General features: G+C 35.0%; 5 protein-coding genes across 9 annotated transcripts in view; 2 read left to right on the forward strand and 3 right to left on the reverse strand.

Moving 5' to 3' along the window:
• Positions 1 to 3,103, reverse strand: part of HERC2 (E3 ubiquitin-protein ligase HERC2) — a 19,300-nt gene extending 16,197 nt beyond the window's left edge. For 2 of the 3 annotated variants that reach the window (XM_046616411.2, XM_046616410.2), the window contains exons 1-5: positions 2,667 to 3,103; positions 1,642 to 1,934; positions 871 to 1,071; positions 372 to 579; positions 40 to 297 (exon numbers count right to left, since the gene is read on the reverse strand). In XM_046616411.2, the coding sequence (XP_046472367.1) occupies positions 40 to 297; positions 372 to 579; positions 871 to 1,071; positions 1,642 to 1,834 (860 nt within the window). In that variant the 5' untranslated portion in view covers positions 1,835 to 1,934; positions 2,667 to 3,103. The remainder of the gene's footprint in view (positions 1 to 39; positions 298 to 371; positions 580 to 870; positions 1,072 to 1,641; positions 1,935 to 2,666) is intronic. The other variant, XM_069134144.1, reaches the window with a different exon arrangement.
• LOC124214231 (xaa-Pro aminopeptidase 3) lies at positions 2,865 to 5,865 on the forward strand. Its single transcript, XM_046616430.2, has 4 exons — positions 2,865 to 3,264; positions 3,521 to 4,471; positions 4,585 to 4,947; positions 5,051 to 5,865. Exons 1-4 carry the CDS (start codon positions 3,213 to 3,215, stop codon positions 5,218 to 5,220), a joined length of 1,536 nt encoding a protein of 511 aa, XP_046472386.1. The 5' UTR covers positions 2,865 to 3,212; the 3' UTR covers positions 5,221 to 5,865.
• Paics (PAICS bifunctional enzyme) lies at positions 5,439 to 9,788 on the reverse strand. Of its 2 annotated transcripts, none has more exons than XM_046616432.2 (6): positions 9,630 to 9,788; positions 8,440 to 8,763; positions 7,850 to 8,193; positions 7,322 to 7,597; positions 6,792 to 6,936; positions 5,439 to 6,166 (listed from the first exon to the last, which is right to left on the reverse strand). In XM_046616432.2, the coding sequence occupies exons 1-6, from the start codon at positions 9,637 to 9,639 to the stop codon at positions 6,000 to 6,002; spliced, it is 1,266 nt and encodes a 421-aa protein (XP_046472388.1). In that variant the 5' UTR covers positions 9,640 to 9,788; the 3' UTR covers positions 5,439 to 5,999. The 2 variants fall into 2 exon arrangements, with proteins under 2 accessions (XP_046472388.1, XP_046472389.1); XM_046616433.2 differs by lacking the exon at positions 5,439 to 6,166 and adding an exon at positions 6,193 to 6,320.
• Positions 9,789 to 10,763: 975 nt separating this feature from the next.
• On the forward strand, positions 10,764 to 16,437 carry LOC124214230 (amidophosphoribosyltransferase). Of its 2 annotated transcripts, none has more exons than XM_046616428.2 (8): positions 10,764 to 10,912; positions 13,006 to 13,225; positions 13,383 to 13,675; positions 13,858 to 14,107; positions 14,771 to 15,004; positions 15,089 to 15,216; positions 15,309 to 15,530; positions 15,628 to 16,437. In XM_046616428.2, exons 2-8 carry the CDS (start codon positions 13,021 to 13,023, stop codon positions 15,910 to 15,912), a joined length of 1,617 nt encoding a protein of 538 aa, XP_046472384.1. In that variant the 5' UTR covers positions 10,764 to 10,912; positions 13,006 to 13,020; the 3' UTR covers positions 15,913 to 16,437. The 2 variants fall into 2 exon arrangements, with proteins under 2 accessions (XP_046472384.1, XP_046472385.1); XM_046616429.2 differs by having other exon boundaries at positions 13,858 to 14,098.
• On the reverse strand, positions 13,381 to 18,975 carry LOC124214233 (uncharacterized). The gene is made up of 3 exons (XM_046616434.2): positions 18,578 to 18,975; positions 17,838 to 18,096; positions 13,381 to 17,750 (listed from the first exon to the last, which is right to left on the reverse strand). The coding sequence occupies exons 1-3, from the start codon at positions 18,737 to 18,739 to the stop codon at positions 16,921 to 16,923; spliced, it is 1,251 nt and encodes a 416-aa protein (XP_046472390.1). The 5' UTR covers positions 18,740 to 18,975; the 3' UTR covers positions 13,381 to 16,920.
• Between the last annotated feature and the right edge of the window lie 116 nt (positions 18,976 to 19,091).

A 19,091-nucleotide genomic window follows, 5' to 3' on the forward strand; every position in this document is an offset into this window, starting at 1 on the left:
TTTAGCACTGGTAAGCATGCATATGACTGGAAAACTTACCCAGTAACTACTTGTCTTAAAAATTTGGCAGATCTTTCAACGACTTCCAGCCAGACTCTTGATACATTTGATTCATCAAAAAGAGTAGCTTCTGGTAAAGATTGGAGCGCCTCGAGCGATTCGGTTAATAACTCGCTGCACAAGTCAGCATCTTCTCCTGAGCGCCACGCACGACGTAAGAATGCAAATGAAAAGTTCAATGCTGCTCGTGAACCAACTCGAGCAAGGCCTACCGTAGCTTTTTCACATGGTTTGATGCTGGAAAACATCAATAGTATATTGGAGTCAGGAACCCTTTCTTCGTCATCTGAATTGTTATATTTTTTACGTACATTTTTTGTGCTTTCACCACCGTCTTCAAAGTATTTGCATCACTGGTTTCTTGCGGTTTATAGCGAGATAAAGCTGAAAAGTATCTTCGAGCAACTACCAATCGTTGCTTTAATCTTGTGGCGAAAAGCGTACTGTTAGCTACTTCGTAGCAACGCTTTCTTTGTTCATCAATAAGGGATTCAATACACGTGACCAAATCATCGGTAGCTGAAAATTAATGCCATTTATGAATAGTTTATGGTAGACTTATTACACAAACAGAGTTCTCTACTCTTTAGAATATCTAGAAAGTACAGTTAGACATTTCAGAATTCAATGTATTGATCACATTTGTACTGATCTTCCATCTACCACATACAAAGAACGAGTTCCTTTACAATAAGAGCAAATGTTAAGAAGAAAATTTTCAAGGCTGACCCGCAAAGTTTTGTCCTTATTTTCTCTAACTGTACATTATAGATAATAAATTATGGCATTCCCATAATGATGTCCACTCACAAGGCTGAGGTCCCCACAGCCATGAATCTATTAAACTTTGCGCTGGTATGGTTTTCTCAGTCAATGTTGCAGTTAATGCTGCTTCCTCAGCATCTATTTTTTGGCAGGGACCACAGTTGCATCCACTTTGTGGGCCACAAATACCATCGCAGCAGAGGCATGATAATACCCTTAAATTGCAGTAATAATGTCCGCTATCCCCTATTAACACATTAAATAAAATTGGTTATTACTGCTCGAAAGGTGTATATTGGTACCTTCATACCCTGGAAGAATTAATTTAGTATTTAATTATTATAAATATTGAATCCCTCTCTCCGAAACTTCATACAAATATTTGTTTGGTGAATTCAAATGATATTAAATGACGAAGACCATTTTTTCTTGACCTTAGTGACTTGTTGACTAATGTTATTCTTGGATATGAAGGTCAGAACTCAAAACACTTTTTTTATAGTGTTAACATTTCAGCCCTGATGGGGGCCCTCCTCTGCGGTAATTGAAAGTGTCAAACCACACCAGGTAATTCCTCTCACTTATAGTGCATAAACATCCTGGCTTATTATCTAAACTATTCATGTTATTTTGTTAAAAAAGGAGTTGTACATTATTTTATTATTTTTGTTCGTGACAGATGGTTTAAATAAATTGGTTCTGAGGAGGGCCTCCATCAGGGCTGAAACGTTAACACTATAAAAAAAGTGTTTTGAGTTCTGACCTTCATATCCAAGAATAACATTAGTCGATAATAAATGACATTGAATGTCAAACCTTTTCTTGCCGTGACTCCAGCTGAATTAATAAGACCGTCACTGAATGATCCAATGATTTCTCCATCGCGTACCATTTCATTCCAAAGATCTGCGAGGCCATCGCGGCAAAGGGCACGTTGCAGATCCGTCTTTAACCACTTGTGGTCTAGACGAATTTCTGGTCTGATCCCTATGTTAAATTTTCCTGCCATGTTTCTTGATTGATGAAATTACCTTCCACCTTTATATTTTTCACTTCAAGTCCATTGGTCAGTAAAGCTGTAAACACCGTTGTTGACATGAGAAGTACGGCTGCAAAAATATACGAATATGAAAGTGAGGTCGTATTTTCATTCTCATTGGATATTAAGTATTTAGAATTGTTGTATTTTCTTGTATCTTTTTAGTAAAAACTGTAAAAAAGAATCGGATGTGAAAATTCATCGAAGTATCAAGTTGAAATAGAACAGAACAAATAAGTTTGCATTTGTATTAATCAGATTTTATAAGGAAGCAAGGAAATTATATCGTTCAATATTATAAAGCAATTATAAGTGATGCTGGGTGGACATATATGTGAAGAACTAGCTAATGAAAAAAAACATGCGTGTGATCGAGGCATAACCATGGCTGTTAAGTTCAACATAGATAATGATGAGATGGGTAAGGAAAACCAATAGCAGAGATGTCCACTGACTAATAAGGATATCAACCTGTACGTGACCACGTCTGATTTTAATCACCATTCACGTAAATCAGACATATTCTGAGTAATTTATATCACAAGTTTTGCCGATATACCTGCATGCCGTGCATACACATAAACGACGCATACGTGCTATAGCTGTATGTAACGAATTCTCACAGATATCTATGAAATTTTAGAAGTATACAAGAAGTGCAAAAATAATATACAAAATTAGTATAAGATTGACAAAATCAGTCTGGAGTTATATGAAATAATTGCTATTGAATAACACGATAATGTATAACATTGACAAGGTTATGATACGAAAGGAGTATAAAAATTCGAGCCGTACTCACTGTTCGTGGCATTGTTTGAAACAATTCAAGGTTCATATCTTTTTACCAAGCACAATCACTTTCAAATCCTGTTCTTAAACCTTCGACATTCATCAATTACCATTCACAGTTTAATTATGCTTTATATTGTATTTTTTAAATCGACTGACAGTTCCCCTGTTGTGACCTGGGCCATAAAACGATTGTAGCGCGCTGACAGGCTCTGTCAACCCACTCTATATTTCGTAGCCCTTATACCACCGGAGTATAATTTCTACAATTTCATACGAATTATGGATTATCTTACTTCGTTAAACATATTTTAATTACAACGAATCGATGGTTCGTGTATTGATTGACCCGGAATGTAAATATTTACGGTTCTGCAACTGTAGCAGTAGCACATACGCTACGGTTTAACCAATGAAAAGGCAGGATACCATGAGCAGCCTCAGAAAAAATTTCGTCTGCCTTTTCGGAAGAAACACATCGCCGTAATATTTTGCTTGGCAAAATGATACATATTGTTTTCTCTAAATTTAATAGCCTAACAATTAGATTGTAAAAATGTTCTGTACTTTTGGCAGATATGTTCTAAAAGGATGTACAAACAAATCTGGTAAGTGCTCATTTCACAATGCATTCATTCCAGCTACTAAACACCTTTCGAATTTACGGGTTATGTTGCGTATGCCCCCAGTGGATTTAAATATTCACATAAAATTTCACAATAAAGAATCCCCTTTCATATATTTCATTTCTACGTAGAACCTGTTATGAAATTTCAGTGTTCAATCGAATGAAAATGTAAACAAACTTACTTTGAACACTACACCCCGAACTACATTACGTCTTTTGATTGTTACTTTTTGCAGCTTTAGGTCACCAGATTCTCGTGAAACACTCAACAAACACAAAAACATCGCGAAATTTGGCATCAACACTAAACCAAAGCAGAAATTTCCTGCAGCCCAGGTATGGCCAACCAACGGCGGCAACCCATCCCCACCTCGTTAGGGAAGGTGAATTACTACCCGGCATACCGCTAGAAGATTTTAAAAAACGAAGAAATTCTTTGATGGAAAAAGTTCTTAAGGATGCATTTTTAGCCAAGATTTCAACTAATCATATTTTAATTATACCGTCAGCTAGCAAAGTTTACATGTCGGAAAAGATACCCTATGTATTTAGACAAAATACAGATTTTCTTTACTTTACCGGATGCCAAGAACCGGACAGCGTCTTAGTAATGACTTCAAAGGGTGATAATTGTTCATCCATTTTATTCGTACGAAAGAAAGACTCGCACTCAGAGTTGTGGGATGGTCCACGGACCGGAATTGAAGCAGCTCTTGGCATGTTTGGCGTAGACCAAGCCCTTCCCACTTCGGAGTTTGAGAGTTATGTCAAGTCTTTTCTTCAAGAAAATAAGAACACTATTGTCTGGTACGATAACACAGAGATAATACAACCTGAGCTGCAAACAAAATTGCATATTTTTTTAAGCCAATCTACTAAACAGGTATTCGATTCGCTTAAAACGTTTATGCACGAAATTAGATTGATCAAGACTCAACCTGAGATTGAACTCATGCAAAAAAGTTGTGAAATCGCTTCTACAGCCATTGCAAATACAATTGAAGTATCAAAACCCGGCGTAACTGAGCATCAGATATTCGCTACTGTGGATTACGAATGCAGAATGAATGGTGCTGAATATCTTGCATATCCACCTGTTGTGGCTGGTGGGAATAATGCAAATATAATTCATTACATCACAAATAATCAGATTGTTAATAATGGCGATATGGTTCTCATGGATGCTGGTTGGTAAACATAGGATTTTCATTATATCATGCTTTGTATCTTATTAAAATTTTTGTGCTTATGTAAAAACCTTGTAGACAAAGTTAATTATCGAATGTCCTATTGCAAATAGGTTGCGAGTATCATGGTTATTCATCAGACATTACACGTACGTGGCCAATTAATGGTACATTTACACCTCAGCAAAGGATTTTGTATGAAATCGTACTCGATACACAGAAGGAATTGATAACAAAGTTACGAGAAATGCCTACGTTAGATTACATATTTCACCAAATGTGTTTCCTGATGGGACAGAGATTACAAGACGTTGGATTGGTACCTAAAGCATTTGTTCAGGATAAGCTAATTGCAGCTGCGTATTCCTACTGTCCTCATCATGCTAGTCATTACTTGGGAATGGACGTTCATGACACTGGAAGAATATCGCGAGCCATCAACCTGCAACCCGGAATGATTGTTACCATAGAACCAGGTAATGTACCCAACCCTGAACGCCGCATTTGTTATTCACTTTTATATAAATTATAACGTACAATTGCGATAATTTTCACGTAACTAACATAATAATTTTACAGGTATTTACGTTAATGCAAGAAACAAACTAGCCCCTGCGGAATTTCATGGGATGGGAATCAGAATTGAAGATGATATTTTGATAACAAACAACGGTCCAGTTATCTTAACGAGACATTGTCCAAAGGAAATCGCAGAAATTGAGGCATTAGCTAATAAAAATCAATGCTAGTGAAGATTTGCATCCTAAAATTTGATTGTTACGTATGCATTGTATGTCAGCTACTTATACATGAAAGCTGAGCTCTTTTATATGTTGAAAGATTAATAAAAATATATTTTACACCTTAATCAACCACATATAGTTGTTATTTTAGCAACAACATGATACGCCAGCAGATATTGTTTTCTTCTCAGAGTTCACGATTCTTTTAGTATGATACTCGCAAATTGTTTGTAACATAGTGATTTTATTTTAACAACCGCACAATGTAAATATGTGATAAAAAGTCAGGCACTTACTGTATTATTCAAAGATTTGTCTAAATGGAAGCACTCTGATATTATAAACTTGCATCCAATATAAGACTGCTAGTAAAAATAATAATATTGCATATACCAGTACAGCTATCATAAACATCTACAAATAAGCAAGTAATATATCAAATGGAATTAATGCACTCGAGTTAAAATTACCATAAAATGAGATTCGAATTGAAATTCATACCTAATCTGATGAATGCAATTAACAGTAAAGCAGAATGGTATTGTAGCACAATTAATTAGAAAAAAAAGATTATGTTCTGCTGTTATACAATTTAGATTGCTACATAAAAAGTACAAAATTCACACTTAAGAAAGGAAGTAAGAAAGAAAATGTGGAAGAAAAAAAATCTTGCTGATTTACAGAAATTGTTTTCAATTCATCTGGAAAGTCTTTCGATTAGAAGATGTAGCTATCAAGATTATGAAAGTAGAAATATTATTTAGTATAAATCTATTTCTGCAGATTTATAAGTTGAGATTTCGGAGTTTCTTGTCCGCTTTTTTCAGAGTGACGAAGTTTGTAAGTTGTTTTACTCGAAGACGTGACCAAACAAGATGATCGTGCAAAGCATGAATTTGGGCTGCTGCCAAAGCTGCACTCTCTGGATACAAAACTGTGGTACAGCCAAGTCCTGCAATTAAAAACAGAGAATTTTTTTGTGACATCAAGTTTTTTTTTTTTTTTTTTTTTAGTTGAAAAACCCTCGTTTTAGTTGATACGTAGTTTGAGACTGTAAAAGGAGACTGACGAAGCAGATCAAGAACACCATGATGGAGTAAGTATACCTAGACAAGCAACCTTTCAAGAATACTAACAGAAAATAAGAATTTGTGCAATAAAATTATAACATAAAACTCTATTAAGGCAACACTGAAAATATTGATGCCTTGGTCAAATAATTGGATACGAATTTCTCTTTGTGAGATAAATCTCTGCTGAGCCATCACTTCTATCTATTCTAGTTCCATCAATAATTTCGTGGATAATTCATCAACAGCTAAAATATAACATTTTTCTTCATCTCTAGATAATCACTTCTAAGATTTATTGATATTTATTGATCCTATAACTTGAATATTTTAATCAATCTCTGGTAGAATATACGATACCTGTATTTCAGCTACAAAGAGAGTCCAAGGATGTAAGCTTTTTTATATAGTAACCACAATATTTTGAATCCAGAAATGAATATGCACTTACATGTTATACCATTTTGACAAAGTGAGGATTCATAGATTAATAGAGTGGAAACTTACCAGAAGGTACGTTAAGCGATGACCATATATCTTGAGAAACGCTGTCAGGCTTGACCGGAGGACAGTTAATGACAGGGAAGGGAGTATTTCCAGAGAGAACTGGACCCAATCCGTTACTTCTCCCCGCTACAGCCACTAGCACCACCTCCATAGAAGATACGATACAGATAAAGTATACACAAACAATGTTTCTTGTTATTGCTATTTGCTTTTAATATTAGCTTTCTTCAGAGATTACGTTATCTCCGAATGCAACCAACTCAATAATTTCTTCTGTGAAATACTTTCATTTGAACACGACTGATTCTCTTGACCTGCACAGATTCTGAATTGCTGAAATTTTCGTTTTATTATACAATCAATTTCTTTCTCAGTTTTCATTATCTACACACTGGCTCAGGAACAGATAAACTCCTTTTAGATCATAAACATGAAGCAAGAAAATTAGAATGAAAAAATAACTAAAGGTCTTCTAGCATCAGAATTTTCACAGAATAAATTATAACTTCCGCTGTATGCATTGCTAGTACCTTCTCTCCACTTCCTTCGTATTCTGCAAGTATGCGGAGTGTTTCTTCAGTGGCTTTATGAGCACTGCTAACACGAAGCTGAGCTCTCAAGCCTAAAGCCATTGCATGTTTGGCTATTTTCTGACAATGTTCTTCATCAGATGGCGAACCCATCAGTATTACAACCAAAGAACTTGGCGGTGGGACAAGATGATCTAGCTGATTTGCTATCCACTTGAAATTTCGTTTAACTGTTTCTAGATCAGCTTGTGTCACTGTTGTCAAATTCCTGTAAACCTAAAAAATGTGGTATTTATTCTGTTAATAGTGGTCAAAGATTTGTTTTTTAACCGTTATTTTACCATATAAAATTCTCTATATTTCAAGTATCAAATTTTAAATTAAACTAATTACTTCACTTTCGAAAATCCTGATAGTTACTGAACTAGCTAGAAAGAGTCATAAAAACATATTTACAATCAAGATTAATGAGAGACTAGGAATTTTATTCAATTCCCAAACTGCCTGAGTACACATAATACTTTTTACCTGTTTATCCTTCATAAGCCTTTTGTCACCGGATGGCCAAAGTCTCCAAGAATCACTGTCAATAACATCAGCTACCAGAATTTCACCCTTGTTATCGACACCAAATTCAATCTTCATATCAATAAGCGCACAGTCTCGTGTAGCCCACGCTCTTTCGAGTACTTCGAACACAGTTATGGTTGTATGCCTCATAATATCAACCTCATCTTTGCCAATCAAAAGGTTGTTTACTTTGAATTGGGCTGATATTATTTGCTCTTCAGACCACTGGGGATCGTGATTAGCATCATCCTTAAAAAACGTTTCTTGAAGAGGTGGATTGAATCTGTATCCTTCTGGCACACCTGCATTGGGAAGGGAACAAAAATGTGCTTTGTTGAATATCACTCATGGTCAAGTTTAATACCAAGTACTATTATTTGCAGCTGAACAATACGAAAGTAATAAGTCCAACATGTTTTTGAAATGAGTGAAAAAATTTCATGGATTTGGAAAAACCACAAGTGATGATGAGGAGTAGAATAGTGATCACATCGGTTGAAAATTTCTAAAAATGTATTAAGAACCTCAGTGAGAATTGTTTCGTATACCTGCATGTCTTCTGATGAAACTGCCAGTGGCCAATCTTCTGGTGACCCATTCTATGGGAATCATTTCACATTTTCTAGATACAGATGCAGTTTCTCCAGCGATTTGAACAAAAGCTGTTTTAATTCCAGCCTGGTTCAGTAATTCGAATACTTTTCCATTTGTTGCATTACTGATAGCTGCCTTCCCTTCTAAGTCATGAGCCTTCACTCCATCTCCAGCAGTAATGCGATCCTTGTTTTGTAGTAAACATAATTCTGGATTATCCACTAACTCGTAGACCTGTTTTGTCTTACCTTCGATGATCAGCTCACCAAGCTTGTAATCTAAAATATAGTAATGCGTTTTAATCTCTGACCAAAACTTAAGTGATAATGTAACAATCAATCATTAAAGTAATAAATTATTTTGGGAGTAGAATACATGAAACTTTGTATTTTTCATGTACAGATTGATGGAAATTTTTACAGAATTTAAGATGCTTTATCATTATCATACATTTCAAGAAACGAAACTGAAAAAGTTGAACTTAAAAACTTAATATGCAATTAGTCCTAACTTGACTTGATTCAATGATTCAAGCTTCAGGTTATTTTTCATTTGTTCTTAGATTTAATTTTTTAGAAAGCAATTGCAATGCAATTAAATCTGTATATAGACGGTATATTTATCACATTTAGCAAAATTAACTATATATGAATGAATGAATTGAGCGGATTTGAAGGCCAGGGTAAAACGCCCTTTCATGCGTGTACAATGTGTTTCTACCAAGCACTTTGACGTGGTAATGATGAAGTAAAAAATACTCTGAATAATGAACATGAATACCTGTACTCGGAATACCTGTTTAAATTAGCTGAACTATATCAATGCCGAGGGGTAGGCCATATTTTTATCTATGGTATTAGTGAATGATTCGTGAAAAATAAATGGACAAGTTTGATGCGGTTTAAATATGGATAAATTAAATAATCAAATTATGTGGTCGCCAAGCTATGACCCATGCGCGTGTGCGACGGTTGGGTACAGTCGAAAGAAAAAAGTCTGGGATAATGGCGCCGAATTTTCATTTGCTTCTTCATCCTACCAATGCGGTAAAATGTCTACTCTTTATTTCGTATACTTTGTAAGAAGCTGAATCCTCTGAAGGACTTCTACGAAACAATTCAATTAATATAATTTATCAACTCACTATGAGACATAATGATTTGCCTGAAAGACGTCGGGATCTATGCTGAACACACAGTTACCGCACCACGATTGTCGAAGACGCCGGATAGTCGTCGAATACTATCGCAACAACTCCCACCAACGGCCACAGCGTGATTGGCTCGAATTATACGTTATCGTCAACCCGATACATCCATGTATGAAATGGGGTGATACCCCCTGCCGAGAAAATATATGTATGATTAATTTTTATTTACCGACAGGCCAAAATTTATACTATAATCACAGGTCTGCGTCTGATTTTTTTTTTTGGAAACAATCGCGTTAGCCCGATTAATTCAAAGCCCCTGAAATCTCAACATGACTCGTTTGACCTTACATTTGTATCGCATTACTCAAAGAAACGTATTGATAAATTTACAGAATCGTGGGGTAGTGATACGTTTTCGGTTGATGTAATCATGTCTGAAATTTCGGGAGCAAAATTATTATATATGCGCTCCTATTAAAACTTGAGATTAAGAAAATCATTAATTGTTTCCAATCTAACAATAAGTAAAACTTGAATTTATCCTGTAGTTGTATTCGACAATTATACAACTGTAATAATATTTATACAACGGAAATTAAAGCTCTCAAACTATAATAATTCCAAAATTCAGAATATTTCAATCTCTCCTCGTGAATGGAAATTCTTTTTTGCAAATTTCATGATGAATTTGAATTACCCCGGATTTTCAGAACAACTGATTGCCCAAAAAATTGCTCGAACGGAATTTGGGTAATAGAAATCAACAACTTTTCCAAAAATTTTCAATGATTATAATTTACCTTTAAATATAGCATACTTGTATATTCCTCCGCGTAAAAACTATATTGCCTTGATAGCCCATAATTAGACCAGGGAAGAAATGTCTAAAGATAATTAAAATCAGAAAACAACGTATATACTTAATTTACGAGCTGTAAATCTACATTTCATTTGTTCACAACACAATAATAAAGGGTCGCAGATCAGTAGTGTTGTATAATGAAATGTTTGTCAAGTTTCGATCGTTGCGGGATTGCTTCATTGATTTAGTTTCCTGCGTACATGTGACAGCTGGCGATAATTGTCCTTACATGTAGTATAAAAGGAGATAAATAATATAATACGCACGACGATGAAGGAGGTTGGCGCGAGATGCCCCTCCACTCAAAAACTACTTCCCATTGGTCTTTACGGATCATTCTAACCCACGCGAGCGCTTGGCGTGCACGTTCGTTTTGGCGCTTTGGTAACTGCATCGTATACGCTAAAATTTCGTGAGTATATGAATTAAACTATTCACTCATGCATTAGCGAGTAAGAAATATTGCTTCTGCGTCAAATTAGGCTGATTTTCCACAGCTAATTTATGAGCAAATACCGACATTCGAATTTGTGCGAAAGTTATATTTATGTCGCAGCACGAATTCGACACGCGATTCGGCAACAGGTGTCCATTGCATGTTCTGTACCGTCTCATACAAAAGTATGATCTCAATAATTTGATTTTCGCATAACCTAATCAATTCCGTTCTGTTTTATCTAATATGTAAGAAATACCAATATTATATTTCTATTTCGCATTGTGTTTTGGTATATTTCTGCAATAGAAAATATACTGTATAAGGCAGAGAGAGTAAATGTTCACGTTGCAGAATAATCAAGTACGCCATATAGCATGCACAAATTTTAGTTTTTTTCGTGCGCCCGTGCCGTAACCGATGGTTTCGACTCGCATTTTTATAAATTTAATAATTATTAGTTTACAACGTCGGACTTGGGTTACCATAATATGAATGTTACTAATACTTTCCACGTCACATGGGTGGCTTTAACCTTACGGATTTCGAACCACGTGGGCGTTGGGTGTGCTTGTCATTAATTACATCATGTCTAGAGCCGATATCTACTGTTACTAATTTACAGCTTCAGATAATCAACTTAATCGTTTATAGCTTAGTACTTTATCGTACAGCGGACGCATAATTACGCACGTTATACGCAATCTGTAACCACTGTACGCGATTACGTAGCAATTGTGTTATAATAATAATGATGATAATAATAATTTCATCATTGTTCGAACTAGAACTGTCGCAGTCGTTGTCATTAGAATTTAGAAACAGATTGACGTAAAATCACGCAACTGATGACAATTATGCATATCACTTCAAGTATCAGTTAATATTACAATCATGACTGTTAGTGACAATGTTCAATTCTTGTTATATATGTTGCGAAAATTTCTATACTATAATTAGTGGTAATTAGTAATTTAAGAAGAAACTGTAATCATAAGGTAGGTGAGGATAACAAATGCTGGAACACTATCTGGACTACATGTGTCGTCAGTAGAATATTATTGTATATAAAATGATATTGTGAAATTGCAAGAAATTATAAACACGTATGTGATAAAAAATAAAATAGCAAAGATGCCTTTGCAGAGGTCAAGAAAATACACAAGTTGCTTGATAATGGGGCGGGTTAATTCACCATCACTAGGGGATCTCGTTATCAGAATGGAATGTACCAACACTTCAAGTTGTGATTTTGCAACTGCTTTTTATGCATTCCGCATTATCAAAGATTCTGTTTGCCACTTACAGGCTATATATGACTTATTTTCTTGCAAATTTATATTTCAATTAATTTATTTGGCACTTGCGCATGGTCAGTTAAATTGCATGGAAATAGTAAAATTTTAGCCGGATAAATAAGAATTTTAGGGAAAGGCACAAGTTAAAGTAGCAACTTAAATATGAAACAGTAAAATGTGTCAAATTACATTAATGCTAAGGAAAATATGAATGTCTACTCATTCAATAATTGATTTTTGAAAAATTGATCTTATTCATTTTCTAATATGTATGTGCAGTAAGTTTGATGAGATGTGATCAAATAATTATAAAGTACATCTACAGCCAAATCTTTCGAAATTGTAACTCTCAAAATTATTCAAAAAACTTTGAAGATGTTTGTCAACAATAACAAGATAAATTTCCAATACTTGATAACTCTAATGAATTTATTGAACCTACGCACTTTCCTGTTTTTTAATAATTCTTTTATTACGCAAAGCTGTGGTTTATATTCGAGGCAGTTCAAGCTGTTTATCTTTCGACTTTGATTCCTCTGTTTACAACTATGTGGGAATTACGACATTACATAGCAAATTATGCAATTCCTGTTCAACATTGTCAACATTAACTTTGTGCTAGTAAATTTAAATGTGGCAAAGGTCTTATACTGATCAATTACGTCAGAAATAATACTTTCGCAACTCACTATGCGCATGATAATATCAAAAGCGGATTGATGATTTCATTCACAGACACAAAATTCACGATATTTAATTCTTCATTCACAGAATCATACATTAAATATGTCCTGCAATGGGCCGCAAGACGATTGCACTAAGGCAATGTCTAGGCTTGCTGTGCAGACTAGACAAACAAAAAGACCTCAGAGTAAGGGTGAAACACGTGGACAAAAAACTTCTGGATTAACACACGAGTGTGGTGTGTTTGGATGCATTGCTGCTGGGGATTGGCCATCACAAGTTGACGTGGCACAAGTGATTTGTTTAGGTAAATTTTTTATCTAGAATGACGTGAGCTGCAATGCTAATTACGCCCTGAATTATTTCTGACCGTGGATAAGACCGTGGAAACATCTTAAACGTACTAAACACTCAAATAATATTTAATAATTTTGATGTGCTAATTGAGTTCTTCTTTGTAACAGGACTTGTAGCCTTGCAGCACCGAGGTCAGGAAAGTGCCGGCATTGTGACGAGTAAGGGCCTTTGCGCAAAATCATTTCATGTCCACAAGGGAATGGGAATGATTAGTAATATTTTCAATGATGAAAATATCAGAAGATTGCGAGGAAATCTGGGAATAGGTCACACGAGGTACAGTACAAGCGCGGCAAGTGAAGAAGTTAATTGTCAGCCTTTTGTTGTTCACACAGCTCATGGAGCACTGGCTGTTGCACACAATGGAGAGCTTGTAAATACGGAATCCCTCAGAAAAATGGTAGGCTTCAATTTTTCCCTAAAATTGCACCACTATTAGTTTAATGTAAGATTAATAACTTCATTTTCATTTCCAATATTCGCAGAATTTATCACTCAAGCTTCCAAGAGTATTAAGCAATTTACTGACAAATTAATCACAGTGTTGAATTACGTTTTCTTTCTTTTTTTTTTCTATCACAGGTACTCAGTCGAGGAGTTGGATTATCCACACATTCTGACTCAGAATTAATTACACAAGCATTGTGTCTCAATCCTCCTGAAGGCGAAATTAGTGGACCAGACTGGCCAGCGCGGATTAAACACCTTATGCAATTAGCTCCCCTATCATATTCTTTGGTTATTATGCATAGAGACAGAATCTACGGAGTGAGAGATCCGTATGGCAATCGACCTCTGTGCCTGGGAAAAATTGTCCCCATCGGTAATCTTGGTGGGTGGTGGTGTAGAATGCAAGTGGTTTATTGTAGATATTTATTCGAACATTGTCTCGTAATTTAACACTAAACGTCCTGGCACTTTAGACTGTTGATATATTAATCATTTTAATAGCAATTTTCATATTTTGAAATGGCGTGTATTTTTTAACGGAAGAAAAAAATGTTCGTCAGATTGTTTTGTTATATTCGAGTTTTTTGAAATATTCCTTAAGTTCGACCGGATACAAATGTCTAACAAATACCTCCATAGTCTTGTCATATGTTGAAGTAGATTACATTAAATTACACGAAAACTTCAGTGCAGAGATTAAATAAAGCAATTAACCTACTATATTGATTTCTAGTATTTGTTTTGAGCTTTTTTTGTAAAATATCTGTATAGAGAACTGAAACTAGAGAGCATGCAAAATTCGCAATATCACTTTTCATGTTTGTACCATTTACTAAAAAGAAGTGTTTAATTTATAGAGAATTTTCCTGATCCTACTGCAGATTATCATTTTTCTTGCAGAGTATTCAGTTTTATCAATTTCAAATTTGCGCTACAAATAATTTACTTCGTTGTTAATTGACACAACGATAATGTATCATGAAACTCTTCATTGTATTTCTAATACGTGTAAATAAGAAATATTAATTTACTTTTCCTTCAACAGCTAATGAATCTGATGATGAGGACGAGGCTGATGGTTGGGTCATATCATCCGAGTCTTGTGGCTTTCTTAGTATTGGTGCAAGATACGTCCGGGAAGTTTTTCCAGGGGAAATTGTTGAATTAACCCGTGAAGGAATTAAAACAATTGACATAATAGAACGACCGGATAAAAAGCCACAAGCATTTTGTATATTTGAATACGTGTATTTTGCACGGAGTGACAGTATTTTTGAAGGTGAATGATTTTTTTCATATTCCTTCGTTTTTTGCAATCATCAAGAATTCATAATTTGAAATTTCTCTTATTCTTTTATTCCAGGTCAAATGGTATATTCCGTTAGGATGCAGTGTGGAAAAGTATTAGCCCTGGAATCTCCAGTAGATGCAGACATAGTTAGCTCAGTCCCAGAATCAGGCACAGCAGCTGCGCACGGATATGCCAGACAGGTGAATAGTGATTCAAACAATTTTGTATATCATCCATGAAGCCTTAGTGGTTTTGAATCCATTTCTTGAAAATATCGATATTTGGTTTTCAGTCAATGATACCCTTTGCTGAGGTTTTGTGTAAAAACAGATATGTTGGTCGTACTTTCATTCAGCCAAGCACAAGACTGAGACAATTAGGAGTGGCTAAGAAATTTGGTGCACTATCTGCAAATGTTAAAGGAAAGAAACTTATATTAATTGATGACTCGATTGTTAGAGGAAACACAATTGGCCCGATTATCAAACTACTCCGAGATGCTGGTGTTAAGGAGGTATAATTGGCATATTATATATATATGTGTTAATAAGATTGTTTATATTATACTGTAAACAACTGGATAAATGTAAACTTGGGAACATTTTTTGCAGGTTCATATTAAAATCGCGTCTCCACCTCTCAAATATCCTTGTTACATGGGTATCAATATACCGACACGAGAAGAATTAATCGCAAATAAATTGGATAGTATAAAATTGGCTAAACATGTTGGTGCAGATAGCTTGACTTATTTATCAGTTAAAGGGCTTGTTCAAGCAGTTAGGCATGGCATGGATAACCGAGATTGCAGTTATATCGGACATTGCACTGCATGCTTGACGGGTGAATATCCGGATGAATTACCTGGTGAATTACCTGGTGACTTGGACTGGTAGACACTGGCACCGAAATATTACATATACAATATTTTCGACCGATTTGATAAAATTCTTTGAAAGCTATTTCGCTTCAATAACATTTTCCATAATTTGTCAATTTTATAATTTACATATGACCAAAAATTGAATAATGTTTCTCGTTTGGATCTTTGATACAGCAGAGCCCAGGATTTTGATAATCATTAAGCAAGCAGATGTAACACGCTGCGTAAAATATATCATTTAGAATGTAGATAAAATTGACTATTTAATTTAATTGTAGAATTAGGAAAGATATATTGTCATACTGTAGTGATCTCATTCGATCTGATTGAATGTACTGTTTTGTATCAATTATTCTGCGCTATGATATTAGCAACCAGAGGCCTTTATGTAACATACACATGTTTACTAATACATTGTAAATTACTTCTAGAACCATACTTTTGTAAACTTTGTGATTACGTTTAATGTTACGTAATTTGTACTCCATAATTTGTATATTACAAAAATGAAAAAATATATTACATCATTTGTTAGTGATATGATTCTTGTTTAAATAAGATACATTTACCCTTATACTTATACGCACACCAAAACACTACGTCGTGCTTTGAAAAATATGTATAATTATTAACAATTTCTCTGAAAAGTAATTGTCCAGTATCAACTGCGAGAATTTGCGAGATTAGAGAGCGAGTTTGATTTGAGTCGATGAGGAACGACTAGAATTGATGCCAATGCATTTATCTATTACTTGAAGAACGCGACAGAATAATTAGTTGCGAAAGAGCCCATATGTCGTAATACTTCTGAATTCAGATTTTCCTTACGAAATACTTCTGAAACTATTTTTACTACCATTACAATCGACATATTCACAACTTCATGAAAATCTGGTCTCCAAATTCTTTCAACCCACAACAGTTTCATTTGCTGAGCACTTTACTTTTGCAAGTCCTGGCACAATGATGATCAATATTTAAATTGTTATGATAACATCATGTAACAGTGATGAAAGTTATTTCAATGTGTCTTGCTTCCCGAATCTTGACGTGCATTAACATGATGCTGGGACTTGAGGAACTCATCTTTGTGTGCCTTGAGCCTTCTTGAAATTTCTTTCATTTTAGCTTCACGTTTTGCTTGTTTTTCTAATCTCTTTGACATTGAACTAACCGACTTTCTACTCATACTTGCTTCATCAGCTGCTCCTAAAGTTTTTTCATCACTATTATCTTCTTTGTCCGGTACCTCCAATTTTACTGGAACTTGAATTTCGTCAAAGTCCGACTCTACCACTAATGAACTAACTTTACTCGTTTCATCTGAGCTGTGGATTGTTGTTTGAGATTTTTTTGATTTAGGAGCTCTTCTGTTCGGTTTTTTAAATACAACTTTTGACTTTGATTTGGACATTGCTTTGGATGACGACTTCCTTTTTTTCATAGAAGCCAACAACGGCATGTCAAGATGAGTTTGTTTAGAAGTCGAAGGGCCAGGATCTATTACCGTCAATTTTTCACCAGGCTTTATCTTCCAACTTTCTTCAGCTGCGTCTACACTCGAGTCTAATTTCATTACTTTATTCAATATATTTGAAATATCAATGTCTTCGGATTCAGAGATATCTGCAGCAAAGTTTGAGGTGGTATGTTGAGGCTTGGATTGTGAAGGTGCACTGTTTGCGCCTTTCATACTTTTTGACTTATACATAGCAAACGGATTGTCATCATCTGATTCTGAGTCAAGTTCAATTCCTTTCAACCGTTTTTCATCTCTGATTTCTTGCTTTTCTAAGTAAATTTTTAATGCTTCCATTCTATCATCTCGCATCCTCTCCCAGAATTGCAAAGCTGTAATATTTAAAGTATGAATAAGTATACTACTATCACTATTATAAATATAGCTCAAATCTCAAATCTTGATCAACGTCACAGTACCATCGTCTTGATACTTTGGCGGAACACCAGCCTCTTTGATGGTACTTATATTAGGCAGATAGTGCAAATGATCCGAGTCTCCTAAGACCTCAGTTCTTTGCATGGTGAATACCCTCTCCATTTTCAACAGCTTCCTAGTTTTGGCAAAATATTTCAATGTTGCGGGTGTTTCAAAGGCAGGATCATCTACAACTGGTGCTTCATCTCTTTCAAAGAACATGTAAGTTCCCGCCGCATCGTGATACGTGCCTTCATAAAACTGTAAGATCATCCAATCAAGTCATTTGACACTCATTTGACAATGTCTAACAATTACAGGCAGGTATAATTATTTATCTATTACGTAACGATTTGAGAAGATAATTTTATTTTACTATTTCTCTCGTGTTTTTACCTCTACGATTTGATTGCATGAATAAAAAAAATTTCAAACTTTGATAACAATCAATGTTTTTTTGTTAAATTTATGATAATATTTTTTGAGCCAATTCATATAAAATATCCACTGTATTTTTTATGAGAGTGTATCAAAATTCCATCATCTGTAGACTTGTAGAAATTAAAATTTTCAGACTTCATGGATTGAATCATTGAATTAACATTAAAATTTTACTAGTAAATGTAATTTATTAACCGGTTCTCAAACCGTTCGAAGTTGATGCCCTCTTTTATATGTATTGGATTTTCACTCGACTTCATACAAGTTGGGAGTGAGACTTATTAAAAGTGTCACACTTTACCTTTCCGTTGATTTGCATGATCGGATGGTCGGAGTCAATGCCGATAATGTCGAGTTGAAGTTTTTCATTTTTAAATATGCTGCCGTCAACGTATCCCTCACATTCGACGTACACTAGTACTTCACTTTCATCTTCGGACAAGCAACTTTCATCATCCGACATGTCTAACCTATTTTCCTATTATAATTCGTTCTAACATCAACTAAAAGAAGTATCAGATTTTGATCACCTCAATACCGCTGAGATAATCAGAAAATGCTGATCTCAACTCAAACCGTACATTTCAATATCAACGCACGAATAAAACAGGATGAAAAAATGAAAATACCGCTATTTGAAAATTAACGCTGGCACGCTGTGAAAAGGAATAGAATACGGAACGTTCGCCGTAACGCGGCGTTGACCGAGAGAGTAAGGGCTCCCCCTCTCTTTCACTAATATGGAGAATATTTGTATCCTTGTTTAAATTTGCGCGCGCCTATCCCATAGACTTGGTGGGTATAGACTACACGGT

Source organism: Neodiprion pinetum, chromosome 3 (genome assembly GCF_021155775.2).
Source record: "Neodiprion pinetum isolate iyNeoPine1 chromosome 3, iyNeoPine1.2, whole genome shotgun sequence".
Taxonomy (NCBI): Eukaryota; Metazoa; Arthropoda; class Insecta; order Hymenoptera; family Diprionidae; genus Neodiprion; species Neodiprion pinetum.